This window comes from Pleurodeles waltl, chromosome 4_1 (assembly GCF_031143425.1).
Source record: "Pleurodeles waltl isolate 20211129_DDA chromosome 4_1, aPleWal1.hap1.20221129, whole genome shotgun sequence".
NCBI classification, from domain to species: Eukaryota; Metazoa; Chordata; class Amphibia; order Caudata; family Salamandridae; genus Pleurodeles; species Pleurodeles waltl.
The window spans coordinates 154,608,988-154,631,900 of NC_090442.1; the positions used below are offsets into that span (position 1 = coordinate 154,608,988).

At 43.2% G+C, this 22,913-nt stretch overlaps 1 protein-coding gene across 1 annotated transcript in view; it reads left to right on the forward strand.

The window, feature by feature from the left end:
• Window positions 1-22,913, forward strand: part of LOC138287141 (solute carrier family 23 member 1-like) — a 343,235-nt gene that overhangs the window by 142,345 nt on the left and 177,977 nt on the right. The window contains exon 5 of the mRNA XM_069227499.1: window positions 15,858-16,022. Coding sequence (XP_069083600.1) covers window positions 15,858-16,022 — 165 coding nt within the window. The remainder of the gene's footprint in view (window positions 1-15,857; window positions 16,023-22,913) is intronic.

Below are 22,913 nucleotides of genomic sequence, written 5' to 3' on the forward strand. Positions count from 1 at the left end.
GAAGCAGAAGACCTCAGTTGTAGGCTTCATTTCATACCAGATTGCTTGTCCCCTATCCTGGCGGTGGGTTGGCCTCCATCTGACACAAATCTCCTGGAACACAGCAGGCTAGTGCAGGGCCAAAGCTTAGCCTTGCTCAAGGTAGGACTGTCGAAGGGGGAATTCAGACATCCATTGGCAACTATGAGCAAGTACAAGGCCTCCTGACTGTGTCATCAAGACAAGATCGACAAATACACGAAACCCCCACACACTACATGAAGACCAGAAAAATCTGCTGTGGCCTCCACAACTCAATCGCACATACAGGTATCTCTGTAAATACTCTTACAGGCCATCCAGACCTCCCAAAAGACCCTGGAGGAGAAGACTAGGGCCTTTGCAGTCAGGTTATCATTACTCCATCAAGATGTAAGAAATCTGACCGAGCACACAAAAGAAGCGGAATCTCATATTTCCATTGGTTAAGACTAGCTCTGCTCGTTGGTCTAGGCTCTCAAAGAACTCACTGAGACTTCAACACAACTCAAGAAAAGATTGAGGATGTGAAGTGGACAGCCCGGTGCAACAATCTATGCCTGGTGGGACTCCTTGAACGGCAGAAGGGTCCAACTTGTCACTCATTCTACAGGTATGGTTCAAGTCCAGGGTGCCAGAAGGACAGCTGCCATCCTGGGATTTTCTAGAACAAGTACATAGATCACTCATCCCCCAGCTCCCCCCATGGAGCCCCTCCCCAACCACTGATAATGAAAATACTGAACTTTGCGGTTCAGGACTTGATCATTGGTACAGCATGAGAAAAGGGAGAACTGAGATGCAAAACCTTCAAACTGTCAGTCTTCCCAGACTACACCACGAAAGCTCAACAGTCCAGGAAATCCTTTCAGGCCATTAGGCAAAAGCTCAGAGCTACGCAACTATGATATATGATGCTGTACCCTGCTGGACGTAAAGTACTGCACCAAAAAATCATTATTTTTTGCCTCCCTGGAACAAGCCTGGGAATAGGCGGGGGAACAGGTGGACCTCATGCCCCGTGATTCGTAGCAGAAATGTCTCCGTGAGTTGAAGACAAGACACATGACAAAGAACAACTAACCCCCAGAGTCAGGGACACCTTCTGCAAAACTCATATAGATGGAGGGAGAGGTCTGAGGGATGCCTGGGCTCCAGTTTGTTGAGCGAAGATGAGGCTTTTAACCCGGCCTTGATGGCCTGTTTGTCTCCGGGCGGCTGATCCCTCTACAGACTAACGTACTTTTCACCAGCAGCAATGTATTTATGAGCCAAGATGTGGTAGAGAAACCACATCATCAGACACAACTGAGGCATATCCCAATGTAGTTGTAGTGTTGATTGATCATCAGAAGTTTGCTACCCCACCAGAAGTTTAAATTTTGAAAGTTCAGAGTGACAGATGCTTCATGTTGGGAAGTATGGGGTGAGGGTTAGTTGGGGGGTTTGGGGCATCTTGTTTGTTGTTTTATTGCATCAGGGAATGCATTAACGTAGAATAACCTGCTTCAACAATGACTAGTGTATGGCCTAGCAGTGATATCAAAGTGATCTCTTGGAATGTCAGTGGCCTCAATGCAAAGGAGAAAAGAGGGACATTCCTGAACTATGCTAAGAAATAACCCCCCCCATGTACTCCTCCTGGAGGAGACTCATTTATTGGGTATGCAGTGTCACTTTCTTAGCTGCTACGGGTACCCCATGGTTTACCACTTGGGATTCAGGGGAGTGGCTGCTCTCCTGCTTGAATCTCTCCCTATGACTATCACCGAGGTTCGGCATAACCCTTTGGGTCACTATGCTGTGGTGCTGGTCATGTTGTAGGGAGGTTTGTGGTCCCTGGTAAACGTGTATGTCCCCTGACTCTGGCGACAAGCCCCCCCCGGGCCCTCTCAGACTTACTCTTTGATCTACCCATGGGAAAACAGGTGTTCAGGGGTGGCTTCAATACTATGATGCACCCAGAGGTGCTGTATGGACCTCTCAACTTGGATGGATGGCCGCACTTGGGTTGAGTGATGCCTGGAGAATCTTGTACTCCTCAGTCCAAGTGTTCAAAAACCTCCCCGGGGCCCACGGTTCGCATTCACGGCAACAGAGCGACATTAATGCTGGGTAGCTCACGGCACACTGTACAAGGAGCGAGGCAGCGGCCACCAGGACGTTGGTGGGTCACGAGACAAGGTGAGACGCGGGGCTGCTTGGCTGTGCTGACCCCCGCCCCAGCACTTCAGCATTTGCCTTGCCCAGCCTGGTTCTAGGCTCAGGCTCCGGGCTCCAGGCTCTGGACTCAAGTGGCTCTCAGCGGTTTCCAGGGGCACAGAGGGTGGCTGCTGTGTCCCCCCGTGGAGAGCCCCCCGTGAGACTTAAAGTGGCAGGGGGGGAGTTAAGGCCTGTTCTACTCAGGACCCTTCTGCAACTCATCCATTGGCAGTTGCCACAGCCCTTTCTCATTCCAGGACTCAGGGCCTTTCGGGCCTGAATCAAAGACCCAGGACCTAGGACCAGGACCCAAGATTAATATTTGAGTGCCGCGCAGTTAAGTCCAGCACCGTGGGTGCAGCAAGAGTGCAACTTAAGGGCTTTAGGCCGCAGCCAACTTTTGCATAGAAGCGGCCGGCGTTAGACCGGTGCGGTTTGTGCTTAAGGGAAGTCTGCCAAGCTCCCTCTCAACTTACCTCTCCATCTCTTTGTGGTACAGGTGCTATCACACGGCCTTTAACCCTAGCCCAGCCTAGCCTAGTCCAACTGCTTGGTCACCCATTAACCAGCAACCAGCAATCATCAACTGCCATAGCAGATTAAGAGCAGAGGAGAAAGGATGCCACTAACTTGGGGGAAGAGAAAGGCGGCAAAAAGGCCAAGGCAAAGCTCCCCAAGGCTTGTGGGACAATCAGATCCAACGGGCCAGCCAAATGACTCCATCACCGGTCTAATTGCGGCTGAGAAAGCTGCCAACAACTCGTGCAAACTCAACTCAAGCAAACCGGCTGGTAAATATAAGAAAGAGGGGTACAAAATTACTGACTTTTTGTTATCTAAGCTGGTGAACAAGTCTACCTCAGCTTTCATCACCACTCAGACAGACCCCCAGCACCCGAACGTCTCGGAGGCGGCCATCGACAGGGTAAGCCTCCTCTGCAGCACCTCAAGAGCCATGAGCGCCCCCAACAATAGAATAAGGGTGGATGTACATACTGTTAATCAACATGACTCTTTCTCTTCCCATAATCTCAGTAACTGGAACAATTGGAGCCAGAACTCCCCTTTACCATCTCCACAGGCGCCAATGCATGCAGATACCACTAGTACCACAACCATCGCAATCATCAGTGAATCCGCAGGGACGGACTGCACAACAATGCACAATCCACCATTAATCGATCTTTCCTACTCCCATGTCACAGTACCCTCAACCGAGATGGGGCCTCCTTGTCCGTCTAAAATATCATGCAATGGGGGAGAAGCGTGTAGCTAGCCCAATGGCCACCCCGAATTAGCATACTATCATCTGTAGTTCACTGGTGGAGATAGTGGCCCATTCCTCCTCCAACCCCCAGTGTCCCAGCGTTCCCAGTGTTCTAGCTAAGTAGGAGCTGGTAACTGGTATGGTGCTGGGCCAGTCAGTGGAGGCCAAAAATCCAGCGGCTTCTTCGTCGGATGCTCCATCCAAAGAGGCCCAGACAGTTTTTAGGGAGGCCAAGGCCTCCTGGCAAGCCATACTCACAACTATGGATATCATGTCCACGGCGATCTACAATCAAGCAGACAAACAGGAAACCCAGGTGGACCTACTTAACGTCTTGGCAGTACATATTGTGAGCATTGATAAGAAGCTTCAAGGTTTGAATGACCTCATTAGAAGGGCTGAGACCGATTCCTACACTCAGCAAGTGCAATGTCAATGTGCCCCCACTGGAGATAAATCTCCCAAAACTATAGAACATCTAAACAAAATCCTGACAGAAGTCAGGGCTCAAGCCCCAAGATTTCAGAATGGGCTCTGTAAGAGGGCCGGGCCCACGCATGAGAATCTCCAAGAAAGGACTGCAGCCAACAGTGAAAGCAGGAACCAGCAATCCACAGGCAACTGGGCCCGCCCAGCAGGAGGTAATCCAGTACCCCATCGGGGCTTTGAACACTCTGCCAGCAAGTCCCACTGAGGAGGGGACTGCAGGAGAAGCCCTAACAGCCACAGTAGCAATCAAGGTCTCTCCTACTAAAAGGGACAAGAAACGCCTAAGGTAAGCCCGTAAGAAGGTCAAGGTAGCTCAACAAAACAGCATTTGGAGGTCATTTGTAAATTTCATCAGTATGACCCTGCGGGGAAAGATGAGGGAGTCCGGGAGGATTGCAGCACACTCCCCCCGTGGCAGGAAATCATTCAAAAGGACAATCAGAAAAACCCTATACAAACTGGCAAGGCATGCAGTAGTTCATCATGTCACCTAAACCAGTCACTGAAGGTTTCTTGGACACCTAGGGCACGCAGAGCGCCTGGGTTGGAAAAGCAGCTCAGGGAGAGACCATTAATTCCAACCTCCTGGAAGTAGACTAAAATACCAGCCAGAACATTGCGCAAGAGTGCTGTGGTGCCAATACTGGGCGAGCTGCCCTAGATCACAGATATTTCACCAATCTCCCACAGTAATTGAGCACCGTCATGTCCTGAAACATGTTGTACTGTCCAGTATCCAGCCGACCTCTGACAAGGTACAACATACAAAGCATGACACTAATCTGAAACCTGAGAGGACACTTTCTTCCGCATTCCAAGGCTCTGAGCAATCATAAACTCCCTTTCATTTCCTGGTACAATTCAATAGGAACCTTTGACATCAGATCAGAGGATCGATCATCAGGCTCATTAACGAAAGTCGGCCCCTATGCCACATCACCATGGCCGAGCTGCAGTCAGTGGAGTTTGTCCCGTAAAACTGAGACAAAGAGGGAACTCTTACATCCTTGGTTTCTCCAGATATTACCGCTCAAATCCTGTCTCATCAGGACACCTTTTGCTCATGGGGCATCACATTATTAAAACAAGAACCCTGCCAATATCCTAGGCCCTTGCTCCCAGGAACTGTGAAGGAGGCATCAGTGTTGAAAGGAGCAGTTGGAGTGGAGGAGTCCCAAAGCAGATGTGACAATTTAACCATAGTAAGAAACCTAAGCTCGCTTGATCAGGGGTGCAACCATCAAGTATTTATTGGCAGGCCCACAATCGAGAAGCAGGTAGAGCATCAGCCCACCAATGCCCACCACAGTCATTGGTCCTGACGCTAGAGTTTGGGAAACTACCACTGAGGATCTCCTACACATATGCACTTGGAAATGCCATTGTCTGAAACAATTGGTCCTGGATGAAGTGGCATTGAAGTTCTTACAGACATTTGATATAATCATGCTCCGGGAAACATGGTGCATAGAGCCCATTCATATCTCTGGCTATGTTGGCCGGCATGTTCCACCAGTTAAGTTCCAAACTTTCGGGCACTCGAAAGATGGTCTCGCCACACTATGCTCAACCAAGATCAGTTGGGCTATCAAACAAATCCATCTTGGAATCGATTGCCTGCTGCCAATTAAGTTGGACCTCAAGAGCCATCTGGGACTATGAATTCACTACTGTTAACCAACGTTTACATTCACCCGAACAAAGAGTTAAACAGCAAAAATTTGGAAAATCTGTTCAACATCCTTAAAATATTGATTTGGCAGTATAAGGAGGCCACTCATATTGTGTCCGGTGACTTCAATGTGAAACTGAGCAAAAGCCACCCAAGACAGGGTAAAAAACACTACGGCCCATATCTAAATAATTGGCTTGAAAAACCTTGGACTAAGTCACCTGAAGACGCACTCAGGGGGTGATTTTTCTCCTCCGGTAACCTTCTCAAACGGAGCTACAAAATCAACAATTGACTTTACGCTACTAAATGATGCAGCATTGCCACTCATTGCTACCTACAATATACTTGCACGCCCAGAAAGCGATCACTTTCCACAAGCCACACAGCTAAGACGGGCATGCAAGTGATTACCAACTACAAACACCATCATTGCTGCAAACTGACAACATAAAGAAGTTAAAATGGCAAGGGCATGGCATTGAGAAAGTGATGGAAGCAGTACATTGTGGCGTGGGGTCATTTGAAGAGCTTAAAATGAATTTGAGAATCAGGAAGGTACCGTTTTGTTTCCAGGAGCCCCGGTGAAGGCTTGGAAGCACCTATGTGACTCACTACTACATAAAGTTCCTAATAAATCACCCAGCTCTGCAGTTGTTGTAAAGGAAAAGCTAAAAGCTGTCAACAAAGAGCAGCCATGGTACAACAGAGCCATGTACAATTTAAAAAAGCAAGTTCCATGCAAATCACGTAAGATAAGACCCCCCGATAACTCAATGCTCCTGGAGATTACAATATAAGAAGGCCTGATGGAAGGAAAAAAAGCAGTACTATTATTCTAAAGTCCAAACGCAGCATTTATCTTTAAGCTTCAGACTTTATTTTCATCTCCACTGCTCCACCCTTCTCACAGCTTTCTTGTTCCTTCTACCTCAGAGCTCTTCCAGTCATCTCCCCCGCATTCTATTTCACCCTCCAGTCTCCAACAGTCTGAATGTTCCATGTTCCATCTCCTTCACAGGGGAGAAGATCATACCAATTCTAAAACCTAAATTATTTATAACTTCTACATTTAATTTCTATCTTAAGTGCCAACTACCTTACCTTATGAATGCCTAAAACATTATAGAACTATATTACAACACATCTTTCCCCTTATAATGATATTGATGCACAAACTTTCATAGAGATAAGTTAACCTCAATTGATGTTATCGTGATTGTTGTGCTCACTTGTTTTATGAACAAAATGTATTGCAGTTAACATTTCGAGATGTTGTAGTCCTTGTGCCAACGCGGAGGTCTAGAAACACGGTTACTTGATGTTCTTTGCGACTCATTTCGAGTCAAGTTCTGTAATGTATTTCTCCCTCTGGAGTTTCCATTTAGGATATCACCATTGTAAGGTGTTGTTTGCTTTACAATTCTGTCCATGCTCCAGCATTGGCCATTCTCTAACATCACCACGTTTTTCTTTACCTTTGTGATGCAGAAAGGACCCATGAACTTGGTTTCTTTCATATTTGACCTTGAATACCCTACAGGTTTCCTTATATACACCTGGTCACCCTCTTTCCAGTGTTGTTTTTTTTACCCCGTATTTAGCATCATATCTTTTTTTATAAATTTCTTGGTGTACTGCTACTTTTAGACTGGTATGCGGAATTTCCTTTACATTTTTCTCTCCTCCCCCTAGCCATGATGGAAAAAATTTCGTGCACGGTTTTCGACCATGTAATGCTGAAAACTGAGATATTTTTGTGATCGAATTTGGAGTGGTATGATATGCCCACAGCATATCCCTAATAGCATTTTCAATATTCACATGGTTGATACTTGCTAATTGTATACAATCCTTAATAATGCGGTTGGCCCGTTCAGCCAGTCCATTAGCTCTGGGGCAATAAAGCACGGTGGTAAGATGTTTTATACCTAGTGAGTCAAGGAATTGTTTCATCAATACAGACGTTAACTGGACCCCATTGTCCGTTATGAAAATTTCTGGAATTCCTTCTACAGCAAAAATGTTTTTGAGAAAATTGATAACAGAATCGGTGGTAATTTGATTCACAAATTTAGTTGAAATCCAATGGGACTGATAATCAATTAGCACTATTGCAAATTTGTTTGAAAGCCCAGAGTAGTTGAGAGGACCAATAATGTCTAATGCTTACTTCACCCACGGTTTGTTAGGAATTGGGGTTTTACGGACTACTTTTGTTTTGTCGCTTAACGCACTGATAGAACACTCCTTGACCTCATTTTCAATCATGGAGTCCATGTTGGGGAACCAAAAGTTTTCTCTTACTCTGGCTTTGATAAGACTTCTCCCTAGATGGCCTTCATGAGCGAGTTTGATGATTTTGAGTCCAAGATTTTGAGGAGGTATAATCTTATCATATCATTTCTGAGCAGAAAATTGTTTCTCTCATTAATTACCAATCTAACTTCCCAAAAATCTTTGATGCTGTCTGCAAGATCTTTTCTCATTATCGGCCACCCCTCTTTAGCTTTCACTTTCAAAAGGGACAAAGTATCATCCTGTTGGTAAGCCGTTCTCCATTCATCATTACTAATTGAAGGTAATCCAATTAATAAAATGGGAAATTCAGTAGTTTCAACATCTTCTTTGATGTCTAAAGGGACCCTGTAAAGAAAGTCTGCTGCAGTGTTTTTATTGCCAGAGAGGTAGTCAACTTTGAAACAAAAGTTTTCTAGACCCAAAATTCATCTGGCAATTCTTGGTGTGCTATTGTTGAATCCTTTAGTAGAAAACACATAAACCAGCGGTTTATGATCGGTACGCAAAATTAATTGTGTGCCCCATAAGAAAATTTTAAAATGTTTAATGGCCCAATAACATGCCAAGGCTTCTCTCTCTATAACTGAATAATTGGTCTCTGCTTGGCTTAAGGCTCTAGATGCAAAAGCTACTATTTTTTCTTTACCATCGATGATTTGAGATAAGGTAGCACCTAACCCTAACTTGCTTGCATCGGTCATAAGAATTGTTTTCCTTTTATGGTCAACGTTACAAAGATAGGGAGCTTCTACTATGGCCAGTTTAATTTGCCTGAAAGCACGATCATGACAATCGGACCAATTAAAGGGTACGTGGTTTTTTAGTAATTCTCGGAGTTCAAATGAAATTGAAGACATTTTTTTTACATACTTTGTCATAAATTCTGCAAGGCCTAGGAATGACCTCAATTCATCTTTGTTTTTTGGGGCTTCAGGTCTCTCCACAGCATCCACAAGGAAGATTTTAGGTTTAAAACCGTCTTTGGAAATAACATGCCCTAAGTATTCAACAGAATTTACTCCCAAGCGGCACTTTTCTTTCTTTAAAGTGAGTCCTGCTGCTTTCAATTTTTCAAGAACAACTCTTACATTTTTGTTGTGTTCTTCTTCCGTGGCTCCATAAATAAGAACATCGTCCTGAAAACATAGGGTTTTCGGGAGATCACCTAAGATGCCTTGCATAATTTTCTGAAAAACAGTGGCTGCTGATGCGAGCCAGAAAGGCATCCTATTAAAGATAAAGGAGCCCAAAGGGGTGGTGAATGCCATGAGCCAGTTGGATTCAGGATGCAGCTCCACCTGGTGATAGGCACTCGAGAGATCTAATACTGAAAAGAATGTTGCTTCCCCATAGTGCTTAATATTTCGTGGATTCTGGGGAGAGGCTATCTTTCAACCCAAATATTCTTATTTAAGTCTCTTAAATCTACACAGATTCTAATATCGTTACAATTACTTTTCTTGGCAATAACAATTGGGGCCAACCACTCAGAGCACTCAATGGATTGAATTATTCCTAGGGTCTCCAATCGGTCCAACTCTTTCTTGACAGCATCCTTCAGTAAATGCGGAATGGGCCTGGTCTTATGTATTACAGGCTTGGACCTGGGTTTGAGTTTGATTTTATGTTGGAAGTTTTTTAGTAGGCCCAGTTTTTCACAAAAGATTTCTGGAAATTCTTGAAAAAAAAATTCACTTGAGTTAGTGTTGTTAATGCATAATACTTGCTCCGGGTTGTTTGGGTCTAGTTTTATTCCTAGCTCCTTTTGGTGTTGCCATCCCAGCAAATTGGAACCTTCTTCCACTACATAGATCTTTCCAACTGTGGATCGACCCTTGAAAGAAATAATACCTCTAACCATACCCTTTAAACAAATAGGATCCCTGTTGTACCCTTTAGGATTAATATCTGGGTTTGATAACTCAATACTGTTACCATTTTCTACCCTACTTAAATCAAAGGCATTTATAATCGTGAACGGTGAGCACGAATCTGCGTACACTCTTGTCATTAATCGTTATGGTACATACAGGATATTGGGCAGAATTATTACCATCCGGATTTATCTGTAGAACTATTTTTTTAACTAACTGGGAATTTTCTTCTGATTTCTTGCTATCAGAAGATTTGGTAGTGTCTTTGCATACCCTAGCGAAATGGCCTCTTTTATTGCACTTTCTACAAATTGCCGACTTGGCTTGGCAAGAGGCGGAGTTAGCCAGATGATTGCTACTCCCACAACGAAAACATGTCAGATTAATTCTAGTGTTTCCATACTTCTGGAGTTGTTTCTCATAGCCTTTAATTTTGAAAATGTTGTCTTCTCTTGCCTCGTTTGTAATTTCATTCACATTATCCTCAGTAGGTGGGGATCTGATTTCTTGTAAGCATATTTCAGTATGTTCTATAGATTTTGCAATTTCTATTGCTTCCGGTAAGTTAGGTTGCTTCTGTAAAAGTTTCTCTTGTATCTTGACATTGTTAGTGCATCGCACTAATTGATCTCTAATGAGAGAATCATTCAGGTCCCCAAACTCACACAGAGCACATAAACCTCTCAGTGCAGCAATACAATTAATTACAGTCTCTTGTTTTCCCTGACATCGAGAAAAGAATTTATGTCGTTCAAGTACGACATTGACCCTGTCTCCAAACTGTTTTTCCAGTTTTAAATATGTTGTAACAAATTTATCCAGAGCTTGCCCGTCAGGAATGTTAGGTTCAGGAAGAGATTCATATATTTTCCTACCGTGTGTTCCCAAATTGTGTAGTAAAATATGTTGTTTTCTGACAGGATTAAATTTATCCCCCCCAATTGCTATCAGGTAAGACTCAAAAATCTTAAACCAATCCTTCCATGGAACATTCGGTTCCCCCATTTCATTCAAGAAGGGAATTGGTTGGGACATCTCTGCAGCAGCCATTGTACCAATATAGATTTTAAATAGATTAATATCACTGGACAATTAATTTCTTTCCACAATGTGAATCCACAATATATAAAGTACCTTAGTAAATTTAACTGGTATTTCACATCAGGTAAATAAGGAAGTAATGTTGAGAATTAGAGAAAAGCCCTTAGCACCAGCACAATCCCATAATGCCTTGCTTACAATTAGAGAAAAAACACTATTACAGAAAATCTTACAGTCCTCAGCAGAATCAAACTGGAGCCATACATGAGGTAAAGTTACTTGAAATACACGAAGTCTTTTAAACAGTGCCAACAGTTAATGCTTTTAACATTGTAATTAGTTGTGTCTGGCAGCGTTATTTTTAAGAAACAATAGGCATTTGGTAACGTGAGTAATAAATAACCATTAGATTGTGGGTCCTGACAGGCCATTCCGTTTTTCAGCTGAAGTGCTGCAGCCGAGTTGGTCCAACAGTTAATGCTTTTTAACGTTGTAGTTAGCTGTGCCAGTCAGCATTATTTTTAAGAAGCGATAGGAATTTGGTAACGTGAATACCGACTCTAGACAGGCTAGAGCCAAAGAAATACGTTTCTTTGGGCCTTTATGTGCGTAAAGCTGTGCCTGTCAGCGTGATCCTTGACAGGCCGGAGACAAGCTGAGACAGCGCTGTCCCCGTCAGCGCGATTCTTGACAGGCCGGAGATTGTAGAAGCAGCGCGTCAGAGGAGAGTTGTGCCTGTCAGCGTGGTTTCTGAAAGGCCGGTGAAATGCTGAGGCGGAGTGTCACTGATGAGCTGTGCCTGTCAGCGCGGCTTCTAACAGGCGAGAAATGTGTATCTATGATGCAGCACGTCAGAGATGAGGTGTGCCTGTCACGTGACTCCTGACAGGGCGAAGAAATGCTAAGGCAGAGTGTCATTGGAGAGCTGTGCCTATCAGCGCGGCTTCTCGCAGGCAAGGAATGCCTATCTGTAATGCATTCCAGAATCGCATCGAGGAAGAAGAATCAGTCGAAGAAGCTCTTCAATTAAATTAAGCGCGTAGAAGAGTAGTACTGTTATATTTCAAATTTAAATTGTATCACAGTGGTTGAAAGTACTAGCCACCCGTAAAGAATTACGGAGAGACTGTTCAAAGACTGATTCTGAAAGGCAGTCACCGACCATTAAACATGCAGAAGAGTAATCCAGATATTAATTCACACTGACAAGTTGCACACGTAGTTGATTATATTTCTTTCACTCGCAGAGGAATAAAAAGAGACTGCTCAATAATTAGACGTAGAAATCAGGCTCAGAATTGTAGATGAGGTTGAATATTTGAATGAAGTGCCTGATAAGGGGTGGAGATGAAAGTGCCCCCTTACACACTAACTCGTCGCCAGTATTATAAAGTCCAAACGCAGCATTTATCTTTAAGCTTCAGACTTTATTTTCATCTCCACTGCTCTGCCCTTCTCACAGCTTTCTTGTTCCTTCTACCTCAGAGCTCTTCCAGTCATCTCCCCCGCATTCTATTTCACCCTCCAGTCTCCAACAGTCTGAATGTTCCATGTTCCATCTCCTTCGCCGAGGAGTAGATCATACCAATTCTAAAACCTAAATTATTTATAACTTCTACATTTAATTTCTATCTTAAGTGCCAACTACCTTACCTTATGAATGCCTAAAACATTATAGAACTATATTACAACAACTATGAAGACCTGTGGGTCAAGCTCTTGATGACCAACAAAACGAAGAACAATAGTAAATTCTGGCAATTGGTGAACGGGCTGGTACATGGGAAACAACAGCATTCTAACGCAGGCATAGATGCTGCCTTTTGGGAAGCCCATGGCTTGGCACTATAATCATCCCCAGCACAAATGGAGATTGTAGGGTACCCTCCATCAACAATCTGGAGCACTTCAAGGCCGTACGATTTCAGCTTCAGAGTCAAGACAAAGGCAGACCCTGACCCAGTCAACGTCATCAAGGACATTGATATCGAACAGCTAATTGGTATCATAACGGAGCTAAAAATGGCAGGAGCCGCAGACAGAACGGTATTCCCAACGCCCTATTCAAAGGTGATGCAACATACTGGTCCTACTATCTGGCACTCCTTTTCAACAACCTCCATGGCTCCAGGACGCTTCCAGACACCTGGAAAGGCAGCATATTCCACCCTATCTACAACACGGGCAATCTTGCCGCTCCAACAAACTAAAGACTAATAGCCTTGATTGACGTTGAAGCTAATCTTTATGCATCATGTTTGCTGTCATAACTATCTGGTTTGATCCAACTCTTACCACGAAGCCAGACTGGCTTCAGAGCCGGCGTAGAAACCTCAACCAATCTGACTGCCTTGGCCTTGTAAGGCTTTAAGTCCGGATACAAGAAAAGCCAGTTATTTGCCTGTTTCATGGACCTCAAGTCAGCATTTGATCGGGTCCTGAGAGTCCGTCTGTGGGAAAAACCGAGAAGCTGGGGTCTACCCAGCTGCCTGTTGACCCCGATGATGGAATTATACCCAGGCACCTGGGCGCAAGTCAAGATCGGAGCAGGCATCCATGGAACCAACAGAGTTCATACTTTAAACAGTCTAAAGCAAGGATGTGTTTTAGCCCCCATGCCCCTTAATTTATACCTCTTGCTGAGGCTCTCTCCCCGATATCAAACCATCCGCCGGTCCTGGCTCAGGACACACTTGCATGGTTACAGTATGCAGATGACATTGTGCTTCTTAGTCAAACTCCAATCGGCCTGCAGCGTAGTATTGATGCATATACTGGTTACATCGCCAAACAAGGTTTAGAACTGAACCTGAATAAAACCAAAGTGGTCAGTCTGGTGGACTCGAAACGTAAATCTGGCTCATGGTTCATCGACGGAACCCAGGTGGAGGTTGTTGCCCCTTACAAATATCTAGGCTTCATAGTAGATACAAACCTGTCCTTTAAACCCCAGCTGGTTACTGCCCAAGCAAAAGCACAAACCCTGACATATGGATTCAAGACACTAAAACAAAAACTGAACTATCCATCATACAATCATCTGCTTTCCGTTATGACAACACGGTTAATGCCAACAGTCACTTATGGAGCCAAAACAATGCTGGGCAGAGAAACAGCAGTTTGTAATCAAATGCAAACAAAGGCCTACAAAGCTGTGTTCCAGACCCCTAACTCAGCTTCACCAGCTCAGGTTCGTCTAGAATTTGGGTTAAAAAACTATATATTCCAGACCAAGAATGCATATGTAAAACTCTGCTGGCGACTGGGTGCTGCAGAAACAGGATCAATAAGCAATCTATGCTGGCTTGAAATCAAGGAACAACAGAGCCGCAGTATCATCGGCTCATGGGGAAACCATCCAAATAACTCAATAAAGGACCTGGGCCTGGACACTGTCTGGGGCATGAGCTTGAGCAAGGGGAGTTTTACCAGATGAACAACGCTGCAATCCGGTCACTGTCATTCTTCACTGATAAGAACACACTTGCTAAAAGATGTCATGCCTGGGTGGTGCTACCTTCATACAAAGTTCTCAGACCCCAGGAATAGTTATTAGCTTTTTTTAGGCAAAAGCTGAAACAACAATTTATGCTTTTGCGCTTTGGGTCGATTGCGTCTTTGTGGGTATAAACAAGAGTCCTTTGTGTATCTTTTCTGTGTATGTCTAGCACTGTTGGAACAAAGGAAAATACTTTTGAAACACACCTTCATGGCCCTTGGCATACGCTTTTGCAGATCATCTGGCTAAGGGGCTCTTCGATTCTTTTTGCCTGCCAGGGGACGAAGTTTATGGTGCAGGCATGCAAATCTCTCTCAAACACGGCCGAACTGGTAGCTGAGAGGTCTGCGCAAAGCCAGGATTGATAGGGGTGTCATTGTCCTACATCCAGTATGAGGTGTAACCAAGCACCATCAGACTTCGGGACTGACAGTCAATGCTGTATTGACATTGCAAAATTAGGATCAGAATTGAGGATCCATCCTCAACTTTCTGTTTGTTTTAAGGAGGAGCCGTCCTCAGCTTTCTGTTTGTTTCATATTTTAAGAAAACCAGGTGGGGCAAACCCACCTGGCCAGTTTGTAATCGCCTGTTTTAATCGTATTAATGCATACGTGTTTGTGTGTATTCATAGCTCACAAATGAGATGCGTTGAATTGGCGTTGGTTTTAATTAACTATGCTAATAAAATCTACCTACCTAGCTACCAGCATGAGTACCAGTTACTTCACATTGTTTCTTAGTTACCTCACGTGATAGTTACGGAGAGGACAGTGCATCAGCGCAAAGCTTCTTTAATTATATTTAAGCACTTAAATTTTGTTTATCAATGTATAGAGCTGTGATACCCTATCCTTCACTATTCTTGTTTCACTGTCTCTCACTAAAAGTTCGCTTTTGTTATGCATGATCTTGTAGGGCTGCTTGCTCAGTGGTATTCTGTGGCAGTAAAGGACCACAGTATGAGGAAGGGTTGAACAATTTATGTGGCAAAAAAGTCCACTTATCCATTTACCATGCCAATAACTCTAACTCTCGCAAATGTGAGACCTATTGCATTGCAAATGCTTGTTCTCTCTTGATGTTAAGATCAGTAATATCACACTGAATATTGTAAAAAATGTTGTAATTGTTTTTATTGTGTTTTTGTAGTCTATTAGTACCGAAATAAACTAATTTGATATGGATGAGCAAACTCATGTACACCCTATACTCATTTCTCCGTGGAAAAATGTGTGATAAAAATTCAAGAATATCAAATATCGTTTACAACTGTGACACAAACCGTAATAAAAATTGTTTATTTTACAAATTGTGTTGACTAGCAGCATATCCGCCATCTTAGAACAGCTGGAGTCCTACTTTGGCCATTTTATTCTGAATTTAAATTCAGTTTAGCACCCTGTTTAAGTAATGCTATTGCTACAGAAGCTATTTAGACTATCTTGTCCTGTTTTTTCCTGTTCTCATTTTCTATTACCTTTTCTTGAATAGGTTGGAAGCCGAATGGTCATCCTCACTGCAGGAATAATCCTGATTCTGGTGGGCATATTTAGCAAGGTGGGAGCCGTGTTTGCTACCATTCCAACACCTATCATTGGAGGACTTTTCATGGTGATGTTCGGAGTCCTTACTGCAGTCGGAATTTCCAACTTGCAGGTATAGTTATTTGTTTGATTTTTAAGACCAACCTAATTACAGTGGCTCCTTTCCTGAGCCTTTGCACATGTGAGTAGTTCATGCATGCATGTTTCATGTCCCCTTTTTGCTGTTGTCAATTTACCTTGTCTTCTTCTCCATGAATCTTTGCCTTTGTGATCCTTTAGGTATGTCCCTGCAAGTGTGTTCTGTTGTGAATGTGTATTGCCTTGTGCCTTTGTGTTTGTTAGGCTGTGTCTCATCAACGACTCCTCCGCTATGGCCCAGGAGCATCACCCCCCACCAGCAGCTGCAAACCTTTAACAATAAAACGATAATAAACTCTCAGTGTGCATGTGTGTTTGGCCGGCCGTCTCAGGCTGGCCAAACACATGCGCACTGTGCTTTCTCCAACCCAGCACTGTTTTGCCGGGTTGGAGACAGCAGAGCAGGTAGATGCTCCCAGTCTGCCTCGGAGCGCCAAACCAGGGAGCTCCGGTCAATTCTAAACCTGCTTTAACGCTGCCAGCAGCATGAAAGCAGACTTAGGATTGGCCCCAGGGCAGGCTGGGAGCCTGTGACTGCTGTGATGAGGACCGAGGAGCAGTGTGGCGGAGGTGAGTCAGGTAAGTTTAAAAAAAAATGTATTTATTGTGTTTGTCGCTCCCTCTTACCCCTGCCACGTGCAGCGCCGCCCCTCCCCTTTTGAGCGCTGCGACTGCTGTGTCTGCATCTTTGTGTGTTTGAATATCTGTTTGTTTCTTTGTTGTCATTTGTTTGTGTGTTTAAGTGTGTATGTATATCAGTGTGTCACAGTCGATACTCTTGTGTGGGACTTCATACTTCCAGTTTGAGAACTCGGTGTTAGTTTTGTGGTAATAATGTTGAATGTTAATTTACCACTTTGAACAACTTGCTAATGTTCCTGGGTTCCTTAATTTGCGTGGCCAAAACAGTGTGCAAAGTGGTAAACTACCGGGTTTTACCAGTCACAAAGGCAGGTATAACACTTTCCGGCTATTTTCCTGCTACTTTCCTCGAAATTATGCTAAACAAAACACTCATGTGGGAAACACTAATACCATAGTATGAAGGTATTACTAACAGACATTTTCTGCATACAATGTTAGCTGTACTTATTAATGAGGGGTTCAATGTGAATATATAATCTCTATCTAAGCGGATATTTCTATGTGTAAGTAGGTTTTAACTAGTATGTGCAAATATGCTTTTTTGCCCTTGGATCTGTACTAGATAATACCAGGAGCGAGGTACTGTGTAATTATGTAGCACACATCTCTACCATCAGAAAATATCAAATTTAATGAATAATCTTTATGCTAAATAATGGACTGTGAAAATAGGATCAAAAAAGCTAAAAAAAGGATAACAGACTGCAAGGCAAGCAGGAGATGGCTTAAGAAAAGAAATGACCACAGAAAAGCCTGTATATGCTAAAAAAAACTATGGACGCCATTTACAGGTTTCAAATAAACTATACTAAAATTGTCTATTTACTTTGCGTCGTGTGTTGATGGTGTCATCATCTCCACACACACACACACACACACACACACAATAATGCAGAAATCAATGATCCTAAGTGGCACCATTGTCATCATCATCTAATAAGCCCCACTACCTCCATTCTCCCATAACCCAGCAGTCAGGTGTTAGGGATCTAATTGTCTCTTATCAGACAGGTCAGATGGTCCAGATACATGGGGCATCATCATCAATGGTGCCTATGGCCTAAGGATGTTGTCTCTTCATTTGGATTATGCTTATCTTCCTGGATTTGGAGTGCTGATGCCTCCTATGTCTTTGACCAGGGATACTCATCGTTGGCTGACTTCTGACCACCTCCAGTATTGCAGCATCCCCCTGGGCCATGGTTCCAACAGTTGGTGACTTATGGTGGAGTATTTTCATCCTTTGCAGGAATCAACAAGTTCAACAGATCTTTGGACCCTGCATGGGATGTGGTAGAACCAAACAACAAAATTTCCATACAAACCAATTTCAGTACACAGTATGACCAATGTGGCTATACCAGGAAAACTCCAGTCAGGAAGAAAGCTAAGGGATTTATTACAAACTTAAGCTCAGTGTCATGTAGATAGTTCTCAAAACAAAGTTATAGAGATACAGTTTCACCAAGGGCTGACCAAGGCGACAAAATAAGTTCATGGGGACTAACATTAAGAGAACTAGGCATTCAACAAAGACAATACAAACATCAGTAAGATAACCTGATGAATGGAGAACAGACATTGCTCAGTTTTAATAAGCATCAAGGCAGTTCAAACCATCAAAGTTCAAATTAGTTGGGCAAGTGGAACTTTCTATAGATCAGGGAAAAACGTGCAGGACGGAACACATGCAAGCAAAAGATAAAAAGGACAAAAAGGGCAAAAAGAATTTGGGAAAAGGTAATCTTGGGCGTCAAGTCACTAATTAAATAGAGCAAAAAGTAAGTAAAAAGGGAAAGCGTCAGCATATCAGAAGCTCGGTCCAGAGTCTTTTTTGTGGGCTAGGGATAAATCTCTAAGTCTTAGCAAGGCCTTCCAGAGGGGCAAACCAGAGAGGAAGATACCTCTCCAAGGGGGCTCAGCACTCAGAACAGGGATTCTTTTTGGAGCTCCAGAGATTCTGCTCTCCGGATTCTGACCAAAGTCCAGTTGGGTATATTAAAGTTCATAAGGCAAGCTCATTTGTCAATGCAACAGTTCATTTGACGTTGAAGGGGCAACATCCAATAGAAATTGATCATGCAACTTCAACTTGAAACATCCTCATGCTTTCCCAGGTTTGTCATGAGAACTATGTTCATCCGTATACTTCCAAGCATGATTGAAACAAATGTTTAAATTGCCAGTCCACAGTCAGGGATGATCTACATCCAAGATCAATTTCTCACAACTCTCTATGTGTGAAACAATTGACATCTATTACCAACTAGTCTTCTCTTGGGAACGGAGTCTGGAAGAAATGTACAAGTTAGCAAGATGACTTGACATTTTCTGCACAGTCACAAAGTTCAGGGCCTAGCAGGCTTCATTAGGCTGATGCAAATGTATAAAAACAGCACATTAATACATTCAAGTAAAACACATTTTACTATGTCAGCATTAATGACTCATCATTAGTATTAACACATTAATTTCTTAATGAAAAATAATGAAATGAATTGTATTGAGCCACCATTTGCCAATAAATTATACAACACAGTAATTGACTTGTCTAGTTATTTGTCATTGCGATTACTATAAGTTTTTCTGGTTCAAATTCAGGTGGTAGTGGCACCAACGCGCGTTTCGGTGCTCGACCAAAATGCGGTACCACTTTCTTCAGGGCGCTACAAGGCCAAAACTAAAGCAGCGTAGAGAGGAGGAAAGGCCGGGGTTGTCCAAGGTTACTTTACAGTATCTGAAAATAGGAAAGGCCATGTTAAAAACAATAACTCGTATTCACACAGTGTGCATTCCGACCGCCAACACCCTGTGAAAGCAAGCACCCAGCATTCCACACCCAGGACCAGTGGGATCCCATACCTAGGACTCCCAAGGAGTCATATGTAAGTTTCCAAGGACACAGGAATTATATATCAATAGACAAGAAATATTTATATTTACAAAAACAAATAACCCACCATGTAAAGCAACAACAAAGTAACCAGTGTGGACGTACAACAAAAATGTGATAACCAATGTTTTAAATCTCTTCACTAGAGAGCATTGCAAAGAAGAGGCATTACCAACACACACAAAAACCTACCTAACCAGGTTTCACAGGGATATAATGTTGGGAGAGGAAAATTACCCAACATAGAAGGGCTTAAAGGTTGTGCGAGAGTCCAACCAAAGCCCAATTTGGGCCAATCATGGGGGTCACGCCCTCTGAAACAAACAAAAACATTTAAAAGCCAATTAGGCCTAAAGAGGCAATTAAAACAAAGGGGAGCAGGAGTCCAAGAATAGACCAACCCTAGGTACTTACGTAGAGACAAGGGCTGACATATTTTGTGTTCTGGGTATCGTAGTAGGAGCCAATGATCAAGCAATCATATCCAATCAATCACGGTCAATGGAGAGGTTATAGAAATTCACCAGATGTCAGCAAAACCTTTATGGGGAAGTGAAATAACCCACTGCAACATGAGGTACATGAAACAGCCATCAGGGGAAGGAGAATATCCAGTTAAGTCATGATAGTCATCATCCAAGGATGAACATGTGCTGTGGGGATGATTTAAATCGGCATCAGCGTGCATACACAGATAGGTCATCAAGGCCCAAGGCAGCGCCTACATAGCAAATGCTGAAAAGGCCCGTAGGTCCAGCCCCAAAGAAAACAAAATAAACTAAATAAGGTTTGTTCTCAAGATGTCAGTTTTAACACTGAAGAAACATTAATGGATAATAAGAAATACATACCCTGTATAGATAATGTACTTAACATATGTGTCTACAAAATGTCATTACAAGATGTACTTGTATTAAAGAATCTTCATAGAATAAATAAAACTAATAAAATATGTTTTTTTAAATAAGAAATACATGCCCTCTCCCCCGTGTAATTAAGGACAGAGCCTCAAATACCTGGGACACGATCTGTCTGTTTAAAGGCATGTAGGGAGCCCTTTATTCCTAAGGCCAATACAATAAGCAAATGTAGTGTATACAATGAAACTATATGCAAAGTGTAATATGGATATACAGTCTGCCCCAGGCTCTTTGTTTGACTGACTCCGCCAAATCACATGGGGTTTTGCAAAGACACCCTCCATTAATCAAAAATGGCGGCCACCGCTTTCCTCAAAGGAGATTTGGTAACCTCGCCAGTCCAAAAACTGTGTCTAAATGAGCACCATATGCAGTGTGAGATGGAAGAACACCACAAGTTAAATAGCCGGGCCTAAAAGCAATTACCAGTGACCCACATGTGTGTCAGCTGGTCCCGGTCGAAGGCAGCTGCTGGTGCGTCGATTAGGGCACCACAATGGAAAGGAAAAGTATTCCCGCAGAATTATATCTCACAGAAGTCCATTAATAAAGTGTATTCTAAGGGAACAGAGACCTGATAACCCGAGTATTAAAAGGAATCCAAAATCCTCTTGGGTTGATGTATACACCCTGCATGTCGCAGGGGGCGAGGAAGCTTCACGTAGAGAGGGCACTAAGAATGTATGATTAAAAGTTTTCAGAGTCATTACAGCGGCCAATATGATCTCTAATCCAGTAGGGGGCTCCCAGATGTCTCAAGGTTGAAAGGAAACAATACAGAAATAATATGATCAATAGTCCACAACACAGAGGAACCGGTGGGTCAACACTACATATGGGGACCTGATACCCCAAAATGTAAACACAGCAGGCACAAGGTATAATATAAGGTAATCCATACGGGAGGAAAACATAAACTTAGTTTACCGCATTCTCCTGTGGGATTGTTTCATTAAGACCTTGTTTACGGGTCCCCAATGTAAAAATTCAATAAACTCCCTTTTCTGTCACAGTTGGGTCTCATCTTGTCCTTTCGTTGGTTTTATTTTCTCTAGAATATCATAGTGAGGTCTCTTTCTGAATGATGTTTTGTTGTCCAGTGTTCAGCCAATGGTACTCCAATCTTTTTGTTATGGATGGCGGACTTATGCTTACTGTATCTTACCCTGAATTCACAGCTGGTTTTGCCTACATAGCCCAATAAACATAGGCACTGAATTATTCATATACATATAACATTAGATAATCATGCCGGACAGGGTGGCTTTTCTTTGTCCCCAATATATAAAGTTTGCTACCATGGATCCTTTACAAGCATAAGCAAAAAGAACATATGATGGATGGAATGCTGAACAATGCAAACATTCACCCCAGTCACGAAGATCGGGGTTTAATACATTGTGTTTTTTGACCACCACACCACCCCAGTTTGGACCCAGCCATATGCAAATCAGTCTTGACCCTATTCCCCATAGAAACAGTCCAGCCTGAACTGCCAAGCCAGGTTCTCCCTGGACCAGAAACAAGCACCCTAGGACCGGTTTAGGGTTATCACCCCTCATCAGCCAGGCTAGCTTGAATCCAGTGACATGGGACCCACATCTGGGCATACACTTACCACTTAAGGTGACAAAAGCAAAAAGAATGGATGGTGAATGGAATACTGAACAATGCAAACTTTCACCCCCAGTCACAAAGATCTGGGTTTAATCTATCTTTTCTTTGGCCACCATGCCACCCCAGTTTGGACCCAGCCATATGCAAATCAGTGTTGACCCTGTTCCCCATAGGAGCAGTCCAGACCGAGCTGAACAATGTAAATACTCACCCGCAGTCACAAGGATGTAGAGTCACATTTATGGTTTCCTTTAATAGGTCTCTGTCCCGTTATGGATTTTTGACAGAACTCCTTTCTGCTGTCTAACTTGACTTTTACCAGGATGTTTCTGAGACTTCAATTGCGCTTGAAAGCAAAAGTAGAATTAGGTAACTTTTCAGAAGTGGTATCTGTTATGAATGTGCCATTGGGATTTCACTAGTTGCCTAATCTTGTGATCAGAGTTTGAATGTCGGACCACACATACCAGTTTCTCATAATTGTTTTTTTTCTCTTCTGAAAAATACTATCTCTGTCAAAGTACTGTGCTCGCTTCGGTGAGTCACAGACCAGCTGCCTAGGGTACCCTCTGGACTGTAGTTTGCTTTTCAGGGTCTCTGTGTTAATCAGGAAGTCCTGGATGTTCACGCAATTCCTGCACAAGTGCATGAACCGACTAAAAGGAATTCCTTGCTTCTGGCAGCACAGTGGTAACTGTTAAAGTGTAACAGGATGTTTCTTGCTGTAGGGTTAGTGAAGAGGGAAACCTGAATCCGTTTATTATGGTGCAGTATCCATATGTCCAAAAAC